This window comes from Alosa sapidissima, chromosome 19, assembly GCF_018492685.1.
Source record: "Alosa sapidissima isolate fAloSap1 chromosome 19, fAloSap1.pri, whole genome shotgun sequence".
Lineage (NCBI taxonomy): Eukaryota > Metazoa > Chordata > Actinopteri > Clupeiformes > Clupeidae > Alosa > Alosa sapidissima.
In genome coordinates this window covers 26,621,590-26,640,918 of record NC_055975.1, presented here as the reverse complement: position 1 = coordinate 26,640,918, position 19,329 = coordinate 26,621,590, and the positions used below count along the sequence as shown (strand labels likewise).

Here is a 19,329-nt window from a genome sequence, read left to right as displayed (position 1 = left end):
CAATGACGATTCTCATCATTTTACACTCTAGCAGGGCTGTCGTGAAGGTTTTTTTTTTATTTTTATTATTTTTATTTATTTATTTTAAACCAATTTGTTAACACTGTAATCTAGTGGTGATTTTATTCAGCTCATAGCAGGTTTGAATACGTCTCATGGGAAGGGTTGAAGTAGGCCTAAATACAATTTTTATTTTATTGGTTTATTTGATAGGGACCATGCATATTTATGAACATTGGCATATTTACATGGTGTTTCTTTTCTACAGAGTTAGTAAAAATAACTACTTTTCACCTGCAGTCCCTGGGCAGGTGACCTAGGACACACCTGGAGACCGCCATTAATAATACAGCACTTATACACTATAAATTAAACACACAATGGTGACCTATACATTGACAAAACAAACAGCACAAAACAGAAATACATGATGACGGACATTAATAATAAAGAAATCTTTTATTATTATTATTAATAGTAGTAGTAGTAGTAGTAGTAAAAAAGACTAGTGGTGTTGGGAAAGGGTCCATCTTTAGAAACCCCAGTTCCATTGGTCTTTCCATTTGCTAGGTTGAGTTATGTCACTGAGTTATGTTGCTCTGTACCTCTGGAAATGTGCTGTTGGGGTGAGCCGTTGCCTGGAGTTATGAGCCATCCTGACCCATCCCATCCCACCCCTGAGCCATCTCATCCCACCCCTGAGCCATCCCATCCCACCCATGAGCCATCCCATCCCACCCCTGAGCCATCTCATCCCACCCCTGAGCCATCCCATCCCACCCATGAGCCATCCTGACCCATCCCATCCCAACCCTGAGCCATCCCATCCCACCCCTGAGCCATCCTGACCCATCTCATTCCACCCCTGACCCGACCCATCCCATCCCACCCCTGAGCCATCTCATCCCACCCCTTAGCCATCCCATCCCATCCAACCCATGAGCTGAGGGCTCAGATCCATGATCACATATTTCCCTACTCTGATCTCCAAAAGAGAATTCACCCTTCGCTAAGTCCCGCCCTCCTTAGTTACTGTTGCTATGCCTGACAAGCTTTAGCACCCTGCACGTCTATTACATAGGGGGAGAACCGGGATAAGGGGGAGAACAGGGATAATAAGTGCCCTTCATGACCCACAGGCCTCCAGTCTCCACAGGTTAACATGGCAAAACTCGAAAAGCTTGTCAGACCTCCCGTGCCTAGTGACGGGTTGCTAAGCCACGATTGGCCTGTGGCGGTTTTCGGGTGTGGCTTAGCAAAGGGTGAATTCTGGCAATTTTTCAGATAGATCTCCATTCCTCATAAACACATGCCCCCAAAGTGTAGCACTGTAGCTGCCTGGCCATAAAGGAGTTTTTAAACAATCTAACAAAAGATTTCGTTCCGCAACAGTTCAAGTTTCTGAATTATTATAGCCCAACATACTGTATTGTAATGTATTTAAACATTTATAGGCTATAAAACAGGTTCATACTTGTCCATATTGCAATTGGGTGTGGTAGTGTGTTGTTTGATAATATACTGTATCTTCGTCTGGCTAAAGGGTGCCAGGGTCCCTTGGCCTAGTTGACCAGGGTTTATACAGCCTATGGCCTGCCATATAAAAAAACTAGTTCATTGCAGCAATAGCACTTTTAACCATGTAAAATATAACTTCAATATTGGAAAGACACTACATAAGGCCATATAAGTCCAGTGTAGTCGGGGCGGTGGTAGTGTAGTGGTTAAGGAGCTGGGCTAGCATACAGTAGCCTGAAAGTTGTCGGCTTCCGTTGTGCCCTTGAGCAAGACACTTAACCCCCAAGTTGCTCTGGGGACAATGTGATCCCTTGTAATATAGCTGACATATGTAAGTCACTTTGGTCAAGAAGTGTCTGCTAAATGTAATGTAATGTAATGTCCCAGAACCAACACATATCCCAGTATACAGATCACCAACACCATCTGATACCCTGCTGGAGTCAAATAATAGCGCTAAGACCTGCAAGTTAAGGCTTTATTGTTCAAACGTGGCTTGGTATTAAGCATGTGTGACAATACAGTCAGAATACTTCATTTTGAAGAGCAATTTTTATTTCTCAATACCCTCCAAACTAATACAGGGCAACCGGTTTTCTTATCATTTACAAAGGTAATCAAATACAATCTGTTTCATTGGTGTCCTAAAGAAAATGAGTTAAGAAATAACATTAATAATAATATAAAAATATAGAATGAATATATCACCATGTTGAAACTAAAACATGTTTTTTTTTTAAAAATCTGCATTGCATTGCATTTGTAAGAATTAATTTCTAAGCGTATTAGCGAAAATTGACTCAATTATAGGTTCATGCAAAAAAAATGTGGTAGGCCTATGGCAAAAAATGAACTTGAATCAGTAATAATTCTCTTCCTCATCAACATTCCCTCCGTCTTTAAACCCGGCCTGAACTATTTCTCTTATTCTCTTAGTCTCCTCGGGTGAGGCTTCAGGCAGAACGGCTTTCAGCCCACTTTCTATTTTTTCCATCCTGGTGTCGGTCTTCCTCTCAAATTCCTTCTTGTTCTTCTGGACCAGCTGAAGGATGCCGTCCTGAGCTGCCTTGCAAGACTGCTGCAGCTTCAGACGCTCTTGCATGAACTCTGGGTTACTCTTATCCATGGCCATGAGCTTGCCCAGGCTGCTCACTTTGTCCATCAGGTATTTGCTGGACACTTCAGTGTAGGTCCCTGAGATCATGTGGACCAGGCTGGCGATGTTGGAGGCTTGAAAAGCATAGTTGTACAAGAGGTCTTTTGCAAACAGCTTCTCGTTGTAAGCGAGTTTCTTTATATCTTCGGATGTCTTCACAAAGCTGTGTAGCTTCTGACTGAGACTTGCTTTAACGATGTTGGAGACCATCTGGAAGAAGCGCACCATCTTCTCCCACTGCTCTTTGACTCTGCCCATGGCATCGAGACCTTTGACCAGCATTTCGATTTTGGTGTTGAAGTCAATCTCTTTGATCTTGCAGTTCTGCATCTCAATCAGGATCTCGTTCAGCTCCTTCTCGTTTTTCTCCATATTTTCCATACGCTTCTCATATAACTCACACGCTTGCTGGAGTTGTTGTCGGCTCTGCTCGATGCGGAAATGGGCATTGTCCGATGCTCTCTGACTGGCAGACTGCCGTTGTCCTGATGTACTCTCTGCTTTGTACATCATCGGTGGTTTTGGGGTAAGTGCAGGAGAACCTGAGGTGGCCTTACTCTCACTGTCAAAGGTTCGGGCATCGTCGTTCACCTTCTTAACATCTATTATCAGCTTTTGGGTTATATTTTCATCCCACTTCTTCTCTGGGTCATACTTTGCTATCTCTGCACAGATGGCAATGCCCTTCTCACATAATGCCAGAGCTTTCTTCACAGGATTGCAATCAGACAGTTTCTTCAGGTCTTCATAGATCCTTTCAAACTGAGATTGAGTCCATTTGGTCTTGGTAGATTTAGTTTTCTGATCATATAATTCCTTCCAGTCAATTCCACTTTCTTTGACAAACTCACTAAGACTCCCTGCATAGCTCAGAATCTCTCCAGACTTGCTGTAGACAGTCATCAGAGTGATCTCATCAGGATTTTTATCATCACTCTTTTCCATTACTGAAGTTTTCTGTGGATTCAGAAGTCTTGTTATACCTGATGTGAGTCCTTCAACAAAATCCATGCCTATCATGTCCCATCCCGTTGGAAGGGAGTCCATTGAGCTCATGAACCCCGCTTGTGCTTCTTCTAGTTGCTTTGACATCGCCTCAAAAGCTTTTTCGGACCGTTTGGTCAGCTCTCTGGCAGTCTTCTCCTTTGTTTCGGCTTCTCTCAATTTCATCTTGACCTTATCTAGCTCGTCTCCATAAATGCACTCGGCATTGACACAGGCTGCCAACAGCTCCTGGATTAAGTTGATGACATCCATATATTTCTTTTCAACACTGTCTGCTAGTGTCACGCACTCATCTGCAATAGTGCGGATGTTCTCCAGCTGATTGGGCAGGAGCGTTTTAATAACGTCATCATTGCCTTTGAAAAGGATCTTGACCGCTGCCTTCATGTAAACAGGAACTGTTGACGTGTGAATGCGGATCTGATCCATGTTCTTGTGGGCCTCGTTGAATGCGTGCCAGCCTGAGTTACACACCTGCATAAGGCAGGCCCTGAAGGAGTCGGGGTATTTTATGTACTCAAATGGCTTTTGAGGGGAGTCTTTTGAGTCTGTTTTGGAGGGGTTGATGGAGAAGTCGTCCCCGGAGGAGATGAAGACGAGCTCCCCCATGATGGCAATGGAGAGTGGAGCAGGAGTCAGGTACTCCTCCCAGTTTGCATTGGGCTGCATCAGCATCTGGGTGGTCTCCCGCATCTCTGATGCAGTGGTGAGACTCTGACTGGTCTTTGCAATTTCCATGATGGGTAGCCTTCTGTTCAAGAAAGCAGAATAAAATAAGATAAGATAAGACTTGATTTAATCCCACTCCGGTTAAATTTACTTGTTACAACAGCTCCATAAATGAAAAAAGAAAAAGCACCAAACCAATCTTAAAAACTTCAAATAAATAAATAGTTAAGAAGAAATAGTCATGGAAAGCACAAATGTTACCCTTACCAAAGTAGGAAATATACAGTGCGTACGGAAAGTATTCACTGCGCTTCACTTTTTCCACATTTACACTTCTCTCATCTTCTCAAAGCAAAGGAGACCTTATAGGTAACAATAAATTTTAACAACAATAAATACTACCACTACAATAAATAATATTATGAGATATTTCATTGAGTTGAATATGTTGTCACTGACATGAATAGCATTCTTTCTACAAATAGATATTTTGTAGAAAATGTCGGCATGAATCAAGATGAATGCGTATACGTATAACAATAATCTGGTATGCTGACAAAGCAGTGTGAGAGAAAGAAACAGAACAATAGGCCTAAATTACTCATTCAGTAATAAGAAATATGGTTGCAGAATACAGTTTTACACTGACAACATGTTGATCGTCAATGGTTCCAGACAGTGACAGAAGGACAGATACTGGTGATGGTATTGACAATGACTGTTATTTTTTATTATCCTTATCCTAATAATTGTTATGAAAGAACTCATGTTTTAATGTTCAGATTTTAAGCAGTAAAAATGGAAAATCTGCACTCTCAGATCTGTACAATAGTTTTTTTTTTTTAAATCTGCAATCTTTTGGTCATAGACTTTCCTCGGGCAGAGTAGGAAACTAAACTACTCTGCCTGAACGAAAGCTTGCAGATTTTAATTTTACAGAGTGTATGGATTTTTTCTTTTACTGCTTCATGACTTTAAACTCTTTGTCTCTTTTTGGGCCTAATGTTAAGATCACAAAATGTAAAATGCCTCATTTCCAGCAAAATGACTCACAACATCCAAAATGTCATAAACACATCTCTAAAGCAAACATTCACCTCACATTATAAACACTTTTGTATAATAGACCAGTCAACAGAAATGCCTCATAGTTTTTATTGGTCCTAATACCCTCCTGAATCATATACTAAAAGTCTTCCGCCGAAGATGGAGTGGAACATATTTTTTTTTTAGATTAAAGGCCAAAGTGCCCAACACTCTAAGTAATAGGGAAAAAAAATAAATTAATAGCTATCACTATGAAACTTCTCCAGTTGATTAGTGACATCATATCAAAGAAAACATGTATTACAAGTTTTTGAGATTTTATGTTTATATATGCAAATTAGGCATTTTTTCATAAAATGTACCATAAAAACACACAATCTGAAAATTGGATGAAAAATGTATTGTTCTTTATTTCTATCAAACATTATCAACTAGGCTTCTGTTTGGTTGACTATAGGCTGGCAGGTTCAACTTTCAGCATATTTACTCCTGTTAGCTGATGTTTAGTCCCTAAAGTAATTCACAAATGAAAACATGCAAAAGATTGGAAGCAAAGCATGAGTTTGTTATATATTTTCTAGGATGAGATGGCTGAATGTGTGTTTTGTGGGAACCAAACGTCTGATGAGGCACTGACAGTCAAATTAACTCAGAGGGGATGTGAAGATATCCACAGAGCTAGTCAACAATGCAATGCTGACATAACTGTAGTCCCTGGCCAAGTCGTTCATGCAGAGTGCCGGAAGAAGTTCACAAATCCCAAAAGAATAGCGCAAAATAAGAAACAGCAGCAAGCAGGGATAGTTGGTTGTAAGCGAAGATCCTCTGCCCCTTCATTTTCATACAAGTAGTATAGTATATATACTCTTTTGATCCCGTGAGGGAAATTTGGTCTCTGCATTTATCCCAATCCGTGACATAGTGAAACACACTCAGCACACACTAATCCCGACGTAGTGAGCTGCCTGCGCTCGGGGAGCAGTGAGATCACTGTTTGTTTTGTGGGGTGCATGACAGATATGCAGGGAAGAAAAAAAAGTTCAAACTGATTCCTGTCAGGACAACAGACTTCCAGACAAAAATATCTGAAATTTGCACTAAGCGTTGGGACCACTGGTCAGATGCAGTGAAAGGAAGACTGGCCTATGTGAATGACTGGCCAGTGTTTTCATGATGAAGACAGCAATGGCCCAAAAAGATGTAAAATTGGTAAAGTTGGAAGACCCAAATCTGATGCTGTGGCAGACAAACAGGCTGATCGGAATCTTATAATGGCTGCAGCAGAACTCTTGAAATCTGACATTAGGTCTGTTTTGGAGGAAAAATGTACCTATCCAACCAGTCTGGAAATGTCTTCGGTGATGAAGGCACTGCTCTATGTTCTAGAGTCTCTGAAACTCTTCCTGCGCACATTATTTATTGGGGAAAAAAGGATCTCAAAGTTAGTTCCCGGTCAGGCCATAATGCAAGCGACTAGACCAAGAGGTCTACTCCCACCACTTCAACTTGGAGTTGGGGTACAAATGCATCACCACTTTGCATCAAAGTTTCGTAGTAGTTGACACTCTGCATCAACTTGGGTTTAGTTGTTCATGTTCAGAGGTACAGAAGTACGAAAGAGGTGCCGCAGTAGCACAGAAAACAGAGGTTGATGGATTCACACCATCAGGGCACTTCATTCAATACGTTGCTGATAATGCTGACCATAATACCCGGACGATTGGTGATCATGGAACATTCCATGGCATAGGAATTATTGAATGCATAACCCTCAGAATCGAACGAGCATCAGTGATTCCACCTGTCAAGATTACAGCAAAAGACTTGGAAAAGGTTGGACGCGTCAACATTGTGCCATATACTACTAAAGAGGAAATTGCTGCTGCAGGGGAAAAAGCCATGATACAGATCTACAATCTACACAAACCCGCTAGCAGCGCTCGGGGAGCAGTGAGGGGTTAGGTGCCTTGCATCGAAGGGCACTATAGCCGTTCCTACTGGTCGGTAGCCTGGAAAATCCAGACCCTGATAATCTAGAAAGATTTGCATAGTGACAAGTTTCATAGTGATAGCTATTCATTTATTTTTTTTCCCTATTACTTAGAGTGTTGGGCACAACTTTGGCCTTTAATCTAAAAAAAAACTATGTTCCACTCTATCTTCGGCGGAAGACTTTTAGTATATGATTCAGGAGGGTATTAGGACCAATAAAAACTATGAGGCATTTCTGTTGCAAATGTTTTGTCTTTTTGGGCTAGATTGACTGGCCTAGTACACATTGTTGCTTATCTGTCTTTCAGGGCTTCTATGTATATTTCCATACAGAGAGAAGTTGAAATACACAGTAATCATGTATGCAATATTGAAACCCAAAATAGTGATTGTTCCCAAATAATTTGCTGTTGTGAATACAGTATTTTACAGACAACAAGAAAAAAGGAAGCAAAACACAATGACCACCAGATGTACATGGAGTTTTAAAAAAACTGATTAGACCAAAGACAGAAATTACTGTATTTCCAAAGAAAGAAATGACTGACTATCAAATTATTTTGCTTTTTCGAAAGAAAATATTTATCTGTGTGTGTGTGTGTGTTGGCGGTGGCAGTTGGGCGTATATATTCATAGGCCTATAGACCCTTTCAACTGCCGAAACAAACATATACGTTCCTAAGGTGGCACAGACAATAACAATCGCATAAAAGTTAACATTGCGGTAGAGCTATCTTATTTTTGCTATTTAGGTATGTTCCTGCAATCTACCTGCACCTAACCAGGTTGTGCGTGGATCTTGGTTTGATGTGGGTCTACACCTATATATAGAATATATCTAGGCCTATACTAAAGCAATGATCGGATAGTGGTCAGTGAAGTAATGAGTGTTTGTTGAGGACTGAGTGTGAATAAGTGACAAATAAGTGTGGCATTTTGCGTTTTGTTTGAAAAACGAAGTCAAGTTACTTCCTGTTAGATTTTTTGTGTTAGGTAGAAAATTGTGTGTGGTGTTTTGCAAAATGTGTTTTAGGAAATTGAAAACTGAGTCAAACACTGAGAATTTTGCAGATTTGGTGTGGGGTTATGGTGTTTGAAAGACATGTTTTGAAAAGTATGTGACCAGCTAAAATTTAGTGTGTATAAGCACTTTAAACTGTAATCATACCAATGGCTATTAATGTGGATTCAATCTAAATTAAATTGAAAGATCTGATGTCATGTTTCACTGCTCTGCCTTTTGTGTTTTATCATCCTTAAAAACAAAATTGCACAAAACTTTGGAAACCCAGCTACTAACATGCGAAACATAGGCCAATTGTAACTTTTGATGAGGCCTTGATAGGCACCTGCTATATCATGCTTAAAATATCTATTGATAACTCTACATAGGCTACATAAATGGCATGACATGTAGGAATTTAAATGGGATGCAGTTTTTAAAATGTTGGACAATCTGCAATCATGTTCAGTGTTTGCACATTTAAAATTGTCATATGTAAAAGCAAAATCTCCAATATCACTTTTTCAAACATTTAAAGAGAAATTCACACATTCATGCAATAACTTTTCAAAGAATATCTGCAGTAATGCTAATAAAATATGTATTATTTATAACATTTCACATCCTAGATAACCATATCTTGGTCTACTTTATAACACTGGCTTTTTTATATTCTCAACTGGATTTCAATGCATTTCAGAACTTACTTACCAATGGCAATGCAGCGCTGGTTCCGAAGAAGTTGTCGTGCCTGGGTCAGGTGTGGAGATTATTTGCTCGACCTTACCATTTTATAGCAACTGCTTGTTCAGGGTAGGACCGCCCATTTCCATGCGAAAGACACGTCACACACTGAGGGCATTGACCGTTACGCCTACCAGATTTTCATCTGTATTCATCTAGACTTTCAATTGTAGATTTAACATTAAACATATTTGCATTTAAAATGTATGGTTTGGTTATGGACGGTTATGGGCAGACGCCTTTGTCCAAAGTGACAACTTGTATTCAACCATCTTCTGGTTGTATCAACCACCTTCTGGTTGTATACAAGATAAGCGTCAGTGGTGTATTGAACACAACAATGCTGAGTATTTGCATATGCTGAAACAGTCAGTATTCATAAAAATACATATGAAGAGTTTGGTTCTAAAACACTTTATCCTCCTTTTAATGAATTTTTATAGTGTGTTTTATCTAAAAAAGCTGCTGAATATTTCACAACCATTGTATCCTGCAGCTCAGCAAAACCAAAGTGTTACGATGTTCTTTCCAAAATGCATACTCGTGTCACAAAGTGGCCTGATGGTCAACAAATGCCTTATTTTGCTATATTTCACAGTTGTAAAACTAGTTCTTTGAAATACCACAAGATTTTACTTTGTAATACTTTGTTTTCAAACCGAACAATGCAGCCTGGGTTATCTTCTCTGTTAACTGTTCTGAAATATATTTTTGGACAAATATAGGCTACATGAATGAACTTGATAAAACTAATATCAATCACATCACACAACATTTAACATCACATATATTTCCAATGGCGGCTCTCCCATCGCAATATTTACAGTAACTCAAATTAGTTACAGTGATAACATGAATGTGAAGAACTGTTTTGTGTCTTCATGGTTATGCATTTACATATTATATATTTCCTTATATTAAGGAACATATGAATAATAAACAATAATACCACTGCAATATCAATGATCAATAGCCAAATGAAAATAAACAAATACCATATAGGCCTATACAAATCATAACTCATGAGAACCCCTTAATTAATTAAGTGTATGCTGAACAGATATGTCTTTAGACCCCTCTTGAAAGATCCAAAACTATCACAGGAACGGAGAGCACTGGGCAACTTATTTCATAAATCATTTTGTTTTCCTCAGTCATCAAAGTGGAACTGTTGGGTTATTGTCATTTGATTTATCTTTACTCAATTAAAACAACACAGCGGCAATTGTATTGATATTACCTGAAATACCAAATTAAATAACATGACTTAATCATGTTATTATTGATAACTATTGATACTGATTAATATTTTCAAAAATGGAGATATAGCATTTTGGAACCAAACTCTTCATATGCTTAAGCCTGGAGGTGGCAACTGCATGATATTTGTAATTTGCAGATTGTCTTATAGGAATTAATAGTGAGGTTACTATTAATGTGGGACCCCTCTTAATAGAGGTTACTATTAATTTGTGACTCCTCTACCCTGGTGCCAGCCTAACTTCTCTTGAAAGACCCAACAAATGTGTGGAAGGAATTCATTGAAAGAAATGTGTGGAGAGGAATTCATAGTGAGGTTACTGTCCATCTCAGACAGTATTCTCATGCAAAATTACTGTATTAACTAAACTGCACACAATTGTAATGACAATTATATGGCATATCCTCTTCTGGTTGACTTCAAGGAGTATTAGTAAGTTGTAAGTTGTATAAATGAATCCCGGAACTTTGCAGCACTGTCAGGATTCTATTGAAAGACAGAAGCAAATTATGAGAATTAAACTTTGTAACATAAATAAAGATATAGATGTGTGTGTGTGTGTGTGTGTGTGTGTGTGTGTGTGTGTGTGTGTGTGTGTGTGTGTGTGTGTGTGTGTGTGTAAAAAAGCTGCTGAATATTTCACAACCATTGTATCCTGCAGCTCAGCAAAACCAAAGTGTTACAATGTTCTTTCCAAAATGCATACTCGTGTCACAAAGTGGCCTGATGGTCAACAAATGCCTTATTTTGCTATATTTCACAGCTGTAAAACTAGTTCTTTGAAATACCACAAGATTTCTGTTTTCTATCTGGTAATACTTTGTTTTCAAACCGAACAATGCAACCTGGGTTATCTTCTCTGTTAACTGTTCTGAAATATATTTTTGGACAAATATAGGCTACATGAATGAACTTGATAAAACTAATATCAATCACATCACACATCATTTAACATCACATATATTTCCAATGGCGGCTCTCCCATCGCAATATTTACAGTAACTCAAATTAGTTACAGTGATAACATGAATGTGAAGAACTGTTTTGTGTCTTCATGGTTATGCATTTATATATTATATTCCTTATATTAAGGAACATATCAATAATAAACAATAATACCACTGCAATATCAATGATCAATAATGAAAATAAACAAATACCATATAGGCCTATACAAATCATAACTCATGAGAACCCCTTAATTAATTAAGTGTATGCTGAACAGATATGTCTTTAGACCCCCTCTTGACAGATCCAAAACTATCACAGGAACAGAGAGCACTGGGCAACTTATTCCACCAACTGGGAACCAGTGTTTGAAAAGGGAGTTAAACCATGGAACCTGATTGGCACTTCCTAAATCTTAATAGGATATCTATTACTAGAAAACATGGTGCAGAAATGGTTAGTGGAAAGATAACAGATGATAGAGAATTAAGGTTACATTTAGGAGGTTCCCTGATTGTTTGTGTGTGTGTGTGTGTGTGTGTGTGTGTGTGTGTGTGTGTGTGTGTGTGTGTACTAGATCATGCAGAGCAATTTTCTAGGAATACTCAATCAGGGTGACAAATTTTACAACTTTTGACTACAGTTCTTTTTTTTTATTTTTATAATTATATTTATTTGATTTCAAACATGTAACAGAAATTGCTTATACCAGTACAGACATATTAACTATTATCAATTTACAATCCTACTCAGGCATGGTATTCACATTAGTGGTTAACTAATGCCATTGCTTACTTTTCTAAATTTTCACCCAAGGGAGTTAAATTGGTTCTTGGAAGAAATACCAGTAGAATTTGAGAAGTGGACCATGGACAGAATGCCTTCAAATACTGATGACTGTGGCAACACTGTTCCTCATCATTAGCATAAATGATACTAAGCACCATAGCACTCCACTCACTGTGTCTCCTTTCTTCTATAGACTCAACTCTTTTATTATTATTATTTGTTATATTTGTGGGCCTTGAACCTGGGTCCCCATGGGCACTGAGCCCATTTTGTGGAAGGCCTACAGGATCTGCACCACCGCAGCCTCTAAAGACCTGATCTACATAGGCTACAGATACTTTCTGCATTGGTCCATTATGCTACTACTGCAAACAAGATTGGTTTATGGTAGCCTACCTGCAATACCATAATGCAATAGTCCCAAAATTGTCAACTATGTTTAAAAAAAAAAAAAACTATCCTGATGTATACTGTGCATAACTTCTGCTCCAGTCATCTGTAGCCTGCAACACAACACCTCCTCCTTGGTTAGGGGCCTACGCCATAGACAGTGGCCTACGCATACGGATGTGTAGTAGACACTTGCTTCGATAGAATACCCGGAAGTCACACCATTGACATCAGGAAATAGACAAATCCATAACCAGAGACCAAACCAAGCAGATAATGTCAATTAGGTAGCGTTGGTCATTTGCTGACAGTCGACTCCCGATACTGAGGTGAAACGCCACAGTCATTTGACATCTGTGTGGGCATATTACACTTAACGTTATTGTGTGTAGGCTGTCTTGTCGTGAGTGCGTAAAAAGACGGGGGAGACGGCGAGGAGGAAGAGGTCGGTGCCTGGCAGCTCGCAGTGGTACGTTAATAGACGTTGGTATTTTCTCCATCTAATCTTTATCATGTTAAAGGAAACAATAATAGACCACATACTTCACTATTTACATTTCCCTATAGCTTTTGGAAGTAAACGGTATATGAGTTTTTTCACGACTGTCGGGAAAGAAAGGCCTCTAATGTAAACAAACCTGGCTTTCCAGCTGGCAAGTTCGGTTAGCCTGCTAGCTGAAGTTAACGTTGTTCTGAAGCAGCTTCCTTTGTGCGACAGGCTAGCGTTAGCATGCAAGAACAACAACAGATTTTAGTCTAATTCGTTGATTAAAATAAATATTATATGGTGCCGCTCAATGCCTAATTTTCGAGAGGATATGTTGTGTTGTTTTGGTTGTCTTTGTCTACAATGTCTGTTGATAGATTTAAAATAGTCATAACCTGACAAACGCGTCATTTAACGTTAGCTATTTCCTCTCTCACTAATAGCTAGCTAGCTATCGCTAACAAAGGCACTGTTATGCTGAGTTTAATAAAGAAATCCTGTTAAAAACTTTGTCGTCGAACAGATAAGTAGGAGTTCATAAGGAATCATTACTGCTCCCTTCTCCTTGAACACAATGTTAAACAGGTAGTAGTGAGCTAATGTCAAGCTGTTAATAATTAACGTTAGTGAACGTTAATGTAGGCTAATGTTATATCTAACTTCAAGCCATTCTTGTAGGCGTTTTACAGGTCTATTCAAACATTAGTGTTATTATGTCACCGTTAATTTAAATAAAATGTTCATACTAACGTTTGATTCTTGACTAATGTATTCTTCCTCAACGATTTTTTGAAGAGGAAGTGTATGACTTTCACTTCAATCGGAATTTACGTTTGGGCCTAGAAAGACCATTAATTTATTTTCACTTGGAGTTTAACTCCTGTTACGAATATTTACACTTGTAAAGCAGTAATCTTGTATTGGGTGTGTTTGTTTGCGTGTCTGTCAGGCTGACAGGAAGCCTGCAATTAATACATGTCTATTTAGTGTGAAAAGAAACATAGTTTCACTTATTCACCTTTTTTGTGTTGATGTCATTAGAGCCCCTGTTGATTTGCACCACATCCTGATCTAAAACCACTAGTTGCATTTACAGAAAGCCAGGGTACACATGTGTTTTTCTCCCCCTTTGAAGCTGTATGTGGTTGTAACCGATACCACGTCACACACTGCTGTCACTCACAGTTGAGGAAGTGCCTGTAGGGAAAGAGAAAGTCATTCAGAGTTTGAACAAGGTAGTTTACACATAGACTGTTCTATATAGATACAGTCTATGAGTTTACCTGAAACATACTCTAGTCTCCCTCTAGTTATTAACACCTTATAATAACAGCAGGGATATTGATGATGTAGACAACAACATTACTGTCTGCATTGGTAGCATTGCCTCTTGAGAAACTGTCTGGTGTTCATTCCTGAATCTGCTGTTTGAAATTTGTGTCACTCTGAATAAAAGTGTCTGCTCAATATCTCATACACTGTGTGTGTGTGTGTGTGTGTGTGTGTGTGTGTGTGTGTGTGTGTGTGTTTTAGGACGAGAGTTTTCAGGGCCTGGTAAGGAGTGAGAAGATGAGCCATGGAGCGATGGTGCGAGAGAGTACAGGCTTCCTGGGCTCCCCGTCAGCAGCAGTGTTGAGCCTGCCTCTACTACTGCTCCTGAGTTCAGTATCCACAACACACGCCTCAGGTGTGTGTGTGTCTGTGATTGTGTGTGTGTGTGTGTGTGTGTGTGTGCGCGCTGACCCTGCCTCTGCTGTCTCCGATCCTCCCCTCTATCTCTCCCTCTCTGTTTCCTCTCTCTCTCCTCTTCTTCTTTCTACCCCCCCCCCTTCTTCCCTCTTTCTCACAATGCTTTAGTCATCTCCATCTGTTCCATGACTTAGTGTTGTTTTGTACATTCTAGGCCAGCTTCTCCACAGAGTTGGTTACAGTCTAATAAAAGCCCATTTGTCAGCAGCACTGCTGGTAAATCGTTATGGAAACTCCAACCAAACATTACTGTTCTAATACCCTTCTACTGTATTTCTATTGTTCTTTTCATTCTCGTTTTTATATTATCCATGGCATATCAGAAAACTTAACACCGATTTTTTTTTTTTTTTTTTTGCTCAGTGATGGCATATATGGTGCCTTAAAGTGATTATGACAGTTCAATAGCTTAGTCATTGTAATGTGTGCAGAGGTGGAAAGCTCTGGCTTCAGAAAGTCAAAGTCGTGTAACGGAGGCGAACTGAGCTAGCATGCTAGTTGCCCATGTAAATCCTCACACCCCTAACCGCTTCTAACCACTGAGTTGGAAGCCTGGGCTTTTAGCTCAGTGGTTAGAGCGTTTGACTCCCATGCCGGTGTGTGTTGAGGTGGCGGGTTCGAGGGCCATGAGCGGCAGACGAATTACGACCTCTATTACAGTCGCATCATGTATTGGTTTTACCTGTGCACTTAACCTCAACTGATTTCACAAATTAGCCGGTCTACTTGGCTGAAGAGCTATGTTAATTATAATAAGCTGGTTAGTAAATGGTAGAAAGAAATATGTGGTAGCACAGGCGTTTTTAACCTGTGTGTGTGTGTTTGTGTTTGTATTTCTAAGTCTAGTGTGGATCTACTTTAGACACCTCTATTTATGTGTCTGTGATTTAAACTGATATGACTTGACTTGTGCTCTGTCATTGCAATCCTGTGTGTGTGTGTGTGTGTGTGTAGTGTGTACATCCGCTATAAAGTGTGTGTAGTATGTACATCGGCTATAAAGTATGTGTGTGTGTGTATTCTGGTGTTTTCAGTGTGCAGGCATCCAGTGGAACCGGAGAATGGAGGCTACTCTTGCCACCCGTCTCCCTGTCGGACGCTGAGTGAGGGCACCGTGATTGAGTTCTTCTGCGACGAGGGCTACGTCATGAAGGGAGACTACAGGTACCTCACCTGCACCAGCGGAGAGTGGAACACCCTGACGCAGGTCCGCTGCCTTCCCTCTCAAGGTGAGTCAGACGCACACAGAGCCACGGAGCATCAGGCCCACACAGGCGAGGGAAGCTACCATCTGAAACTAGGTGGTACAGTTAACCCTTAAAGGTGTTGGTTTTTGAACATTCTAACATAAGATTCCGTTCCACAACAATTCAAGGTTCTGAAATTCTATGTTGAATTTAGAGCCATATTAAGGTACCTTTTATATGGCTCTGGTTGAATTCAATGAACCCAGATATTCCTTAGAATGTTCATTTTCCAAAATTCCCTAATACCGGTGTGACCGTACACCTTTAATGACCACTCTTTAAAGCCCTGGATATACATCTGCTGATACAGTGTATGCATGGTGTGGACGACACACATTTCGTCACCAGCATCAGGGTCTGTACGGTCTTTCTGTGCGGCATCAACGTTTTGTGTCCGTGCAGAATTTTCTGTATTGGCTACGCAAGTGCGAATGTGCATGCAGGATTTCAAGAACTGGCTCAAGGGTCAAGAGAAAACATGATCAATTTGCTCTCATTATTCTTTTAGCGGACACTTTCCAATGTTCATTTTCCAAAATTCCCTAATACCGGTGTGACCGTACACCTTTAATGACCACTCTTTAAAGCCCTGGATATACATCTGCTGATACAGTGTATGCATGGTGTGGACGACACACATTTCGTCACCAGCATCAGGGTCTGTACGGTCTTTCTGTGCGGCATCAACGTTTTGTGTCCGTGCAGAATTTTCTGTATTGGCTACGCAAGTGCGAATGTGCATGCAGGATTTCAAGAACTGGCTCAAGGGTCAAGAGAAAACATGATCAATTTGCTCTCGTTATTCTTTTAGCGGACACTCTCCATGGGAGTTCAGATGCTTATCTTCATTTGAGTGTTTACTTCCTGGGATTGAGACTACAGGACACGACCTCATAAAACGAGAAGTTCTTTTATTTTGTGCCTAATTTTAGCTAATTAGATTACCTAGCAACTGTCTGTTAGCTAGGTAGCACTAGCTGTGTTAACATAAAGATGGAGAAGTAAACCGGTTATGCAGGGCTAGAGAAAACTGTTTAGACTTAGCTGTTGCTGTAGATTTGCAGGAGAGAAACCATTTGGGTAACACAGCTTGTGCTGCTGAGTGATGCAGAAATATACCCATTATTTCAAGAACTCGGGTACTTCTCAGAGATCCTCGATCATTTCAAGAAGTCTACAGCAACTGGCCCCAAGAAAGTCGGTGCAGCACAGTGCAATTAGTCACAGCTCAAAATAAACCTACTTTTTTAGTTAATGTAGCACTTTCTTAGTGTACTGTAGCATTTATATCTGCTATGCTCTGAAACAGCAGGGTCTGTGTTCGGGCTGCGATTATTTTCTGCCGTTAGATGGGTGGCCTTGTCAGAAGACCTGTTCTACTGTTCCATCAGTTATGTACCATACTGTGGTACTACCGTGACCACAAAAACAAAACACTGCTCTTTTAATGATAATACCATACCATATTTCATATTATATATTGATACAGTAACTAATACTGTATCAATATATAATATGAAATATGGTATGGTATTATCATAATGTTACTATACATGTGTAGAGCATATGGATGGTATTATCATAATGTTACTATACATGCGTAGAGCATATGGGATGGTATTATCAATGTTGCTATACATGCGTAGAGTATATGGATGGTCAGGATGCTCGTGGTGCTGTGGTAGAATAGTAGTAAGGAGACATGTGATGCTGCGCTGACGGATCATTCCTCATCCTCATCCTCTTCCTCCTGGAGCAGAGAAGGAGCCGGAGCCTGTGTTTGGCATGAACACGGTCTCCCTGGTGACCACCACAGCCAGCTCGGTGGCCCTTGTCCTGCTCCTGGTGGTGCTGTTCGTGCTGCTGCAGCCCAAGCTGAAGTCCTTCCACCACACACGGTACTGTTTGGATGTCGAATTTAGCATGCTTAGCCTACTTACAGCTGCTTGTCAATTTCGTTGAAGGGCTCATTTTATTGACTCTGACACTGAATGTTTGCAAAATCCCGATGTAAATGAAAAAGTGTTTTCCAAAATTCAAAAGTGCTTGTCCCAAGGAGAAGTACGAACCTTTATTTTAACTATGTAGAAAACATTATGAATTGCAACCACACATCAGCAGCCTTTCAACTGTGTTACAATTGCAAGGGTTCCCTCAAACGTCTTAGAACCTGTCCACACGGAGACGCTTTTTAGGTTAAACGCAGAGGTTTTGCTTCGTCTTGGCCGAGCGTCCAAACGAATCCTGTAAACGCACTGCCCGAAACCGCACTTTCTTGAAACCTGGTCCCAGAGTGGAAAAATCTGAAACCGTAGCCCGTTTGAATTCGTTTAGACAGCGAAACCGCACATCCTGCTTGCGTATCGATGATGTCATCGCCACACCTCAGCTGCCCTGGAGTTGCACTTATAGTATTGCCTAACAATACTAGTTTTCATACATGACATTACCTACGATTACACTCCGTAAGATAAATATCACAACTGGTGCTGCTCAGCGCCGATAGCTTATGACTTGGTGGACTGAACACTGTTTTTCCCGGTGTTTTTTTATGCATTCTAGCCTACTGTCAGTGACGCGAGAGAACTTAAGTTATTAGGAAAGTGCGGTGTAAGTTTAGGCTACATTAATTTGTGCGTAGTGCCAGTGTCATTCATTTATTTTACATGTCTTACAACATATATACATGCATTCACAGTCGAGTGAAATCAGATATAAGCATACAAAGACGCTTAGAACTCACGTTAAGCCGATGGTAGCACACTGAATGCAAATGCGCGATTTGATGCAGGCAAAAGTATTGACTGTTACTATTGAAGGTTTTATAGCAATATTATAAATGTGGCGACAGAATAGCCTAGAACTTGGGTAAGCCTTGCGTTTAGTAGCCTAATTGCGGTGATAGCCAAAACTAATGTGAATCACGGACTATCCTACAACCAAAGAAAGTAAAGGTGATTAGTAGGCCTACCTGCGTTAGCCAAATAAAGGACGGGACTGCACCCTTCACAAACCGTAAAATAAAGTTTATTAGTTTTACAGTTGACTACAGTTGACAGTTCACCATCAGTCCACACAAACAATTCTGGTTTCCTTGCACTAGCCATTTCGTCGTAGCCTATTCTGTCTGTTTGTAAAGCGCAAGTTTTGGTCAATTTCTGTAAAGAAACAGTGCCACCTATAGGCCTGGGGTAAGAAGTAACGTGTTGAGTCGTGTTGAGATGGATCCGTTTGGACGCAAATATTCTTGATACGGTTCCAGGGAAGACGGAGGAAAAAAAGATCGGTTTGGTACGTGTGGACTAGGCCTTAAAGTGACAGGCA

At 40.1% G+C, this 19,329-nt stretch overlaps 2 protein-coding genes across 3 annotated transcripts in view; one reads left to right on the top strand and one right to left on the bottom strand.

Annotated features, from left to right (window-relative positions):
- Positions 1–2,051: 2,051 nt before the first annotated feature.
- Positions 2,052–9,362, bottom strand: LOC121693734. 2 transcript variants are annotated; one of them, XM_042073373.1, is made up of 3 exons: positions 9,102–9,362; positions 4,616–4,710; positions 2,052–4,430 (listed from the first exon to the last, which is right to left on the bottom strand). In XM_042073373.1, exon 3 carries the CDS (start codon positions 4,415–4,417, stop codon positions 2,378–2,380), a length of 2,040 nt encoding a protein of 679 aa, XP_041929307.1. In that variant the 5' UTR covers positions 4,418–4,430; positions 4,616–4,710; positions 9,102–9,362; the 3' UTR covers positions 2,052–2,377. The 2 variants fall into 2 exon arrangements, with proteins under 2 accessions (XP_041929307.1, XP_041929306.1); XM_042073372.1 differs by lacking the exon at positions 4,616–4,710 and having other exon boundaries at positions 9,102–9,165.
- Positions 9,363–12,705: 3,343 nt separating this feature from the next.
- LOC121693298 (sushi domain-containing protein 6-like) overlaps positions 12,706–19,329 on the top strand; it is an 8,615-nt gene continuing 1,991 nt past the window's right edge. Inside the window, exons 1-4 of the mRNA XM_042072624.1 lie at positions 12,706–12,991; positions 14,543–14,696; positions 15,793–15,987; positions 17,765–17,903. Coding sequence (XP_041928558.1) covers positions 14,579–14,696; positions 15,793–15,987; positions 17,765–17,903 — 452 coding nt within the window. The 5' untranslated portion in view covers positions 12,706–12,991; positions 14,543–14,578. The remainder of the gene's footprint in view (positions 12,992–14,542; positions 14,697–15,792; positions 15,988–17,764; positions 17,904–19,329) is intronic.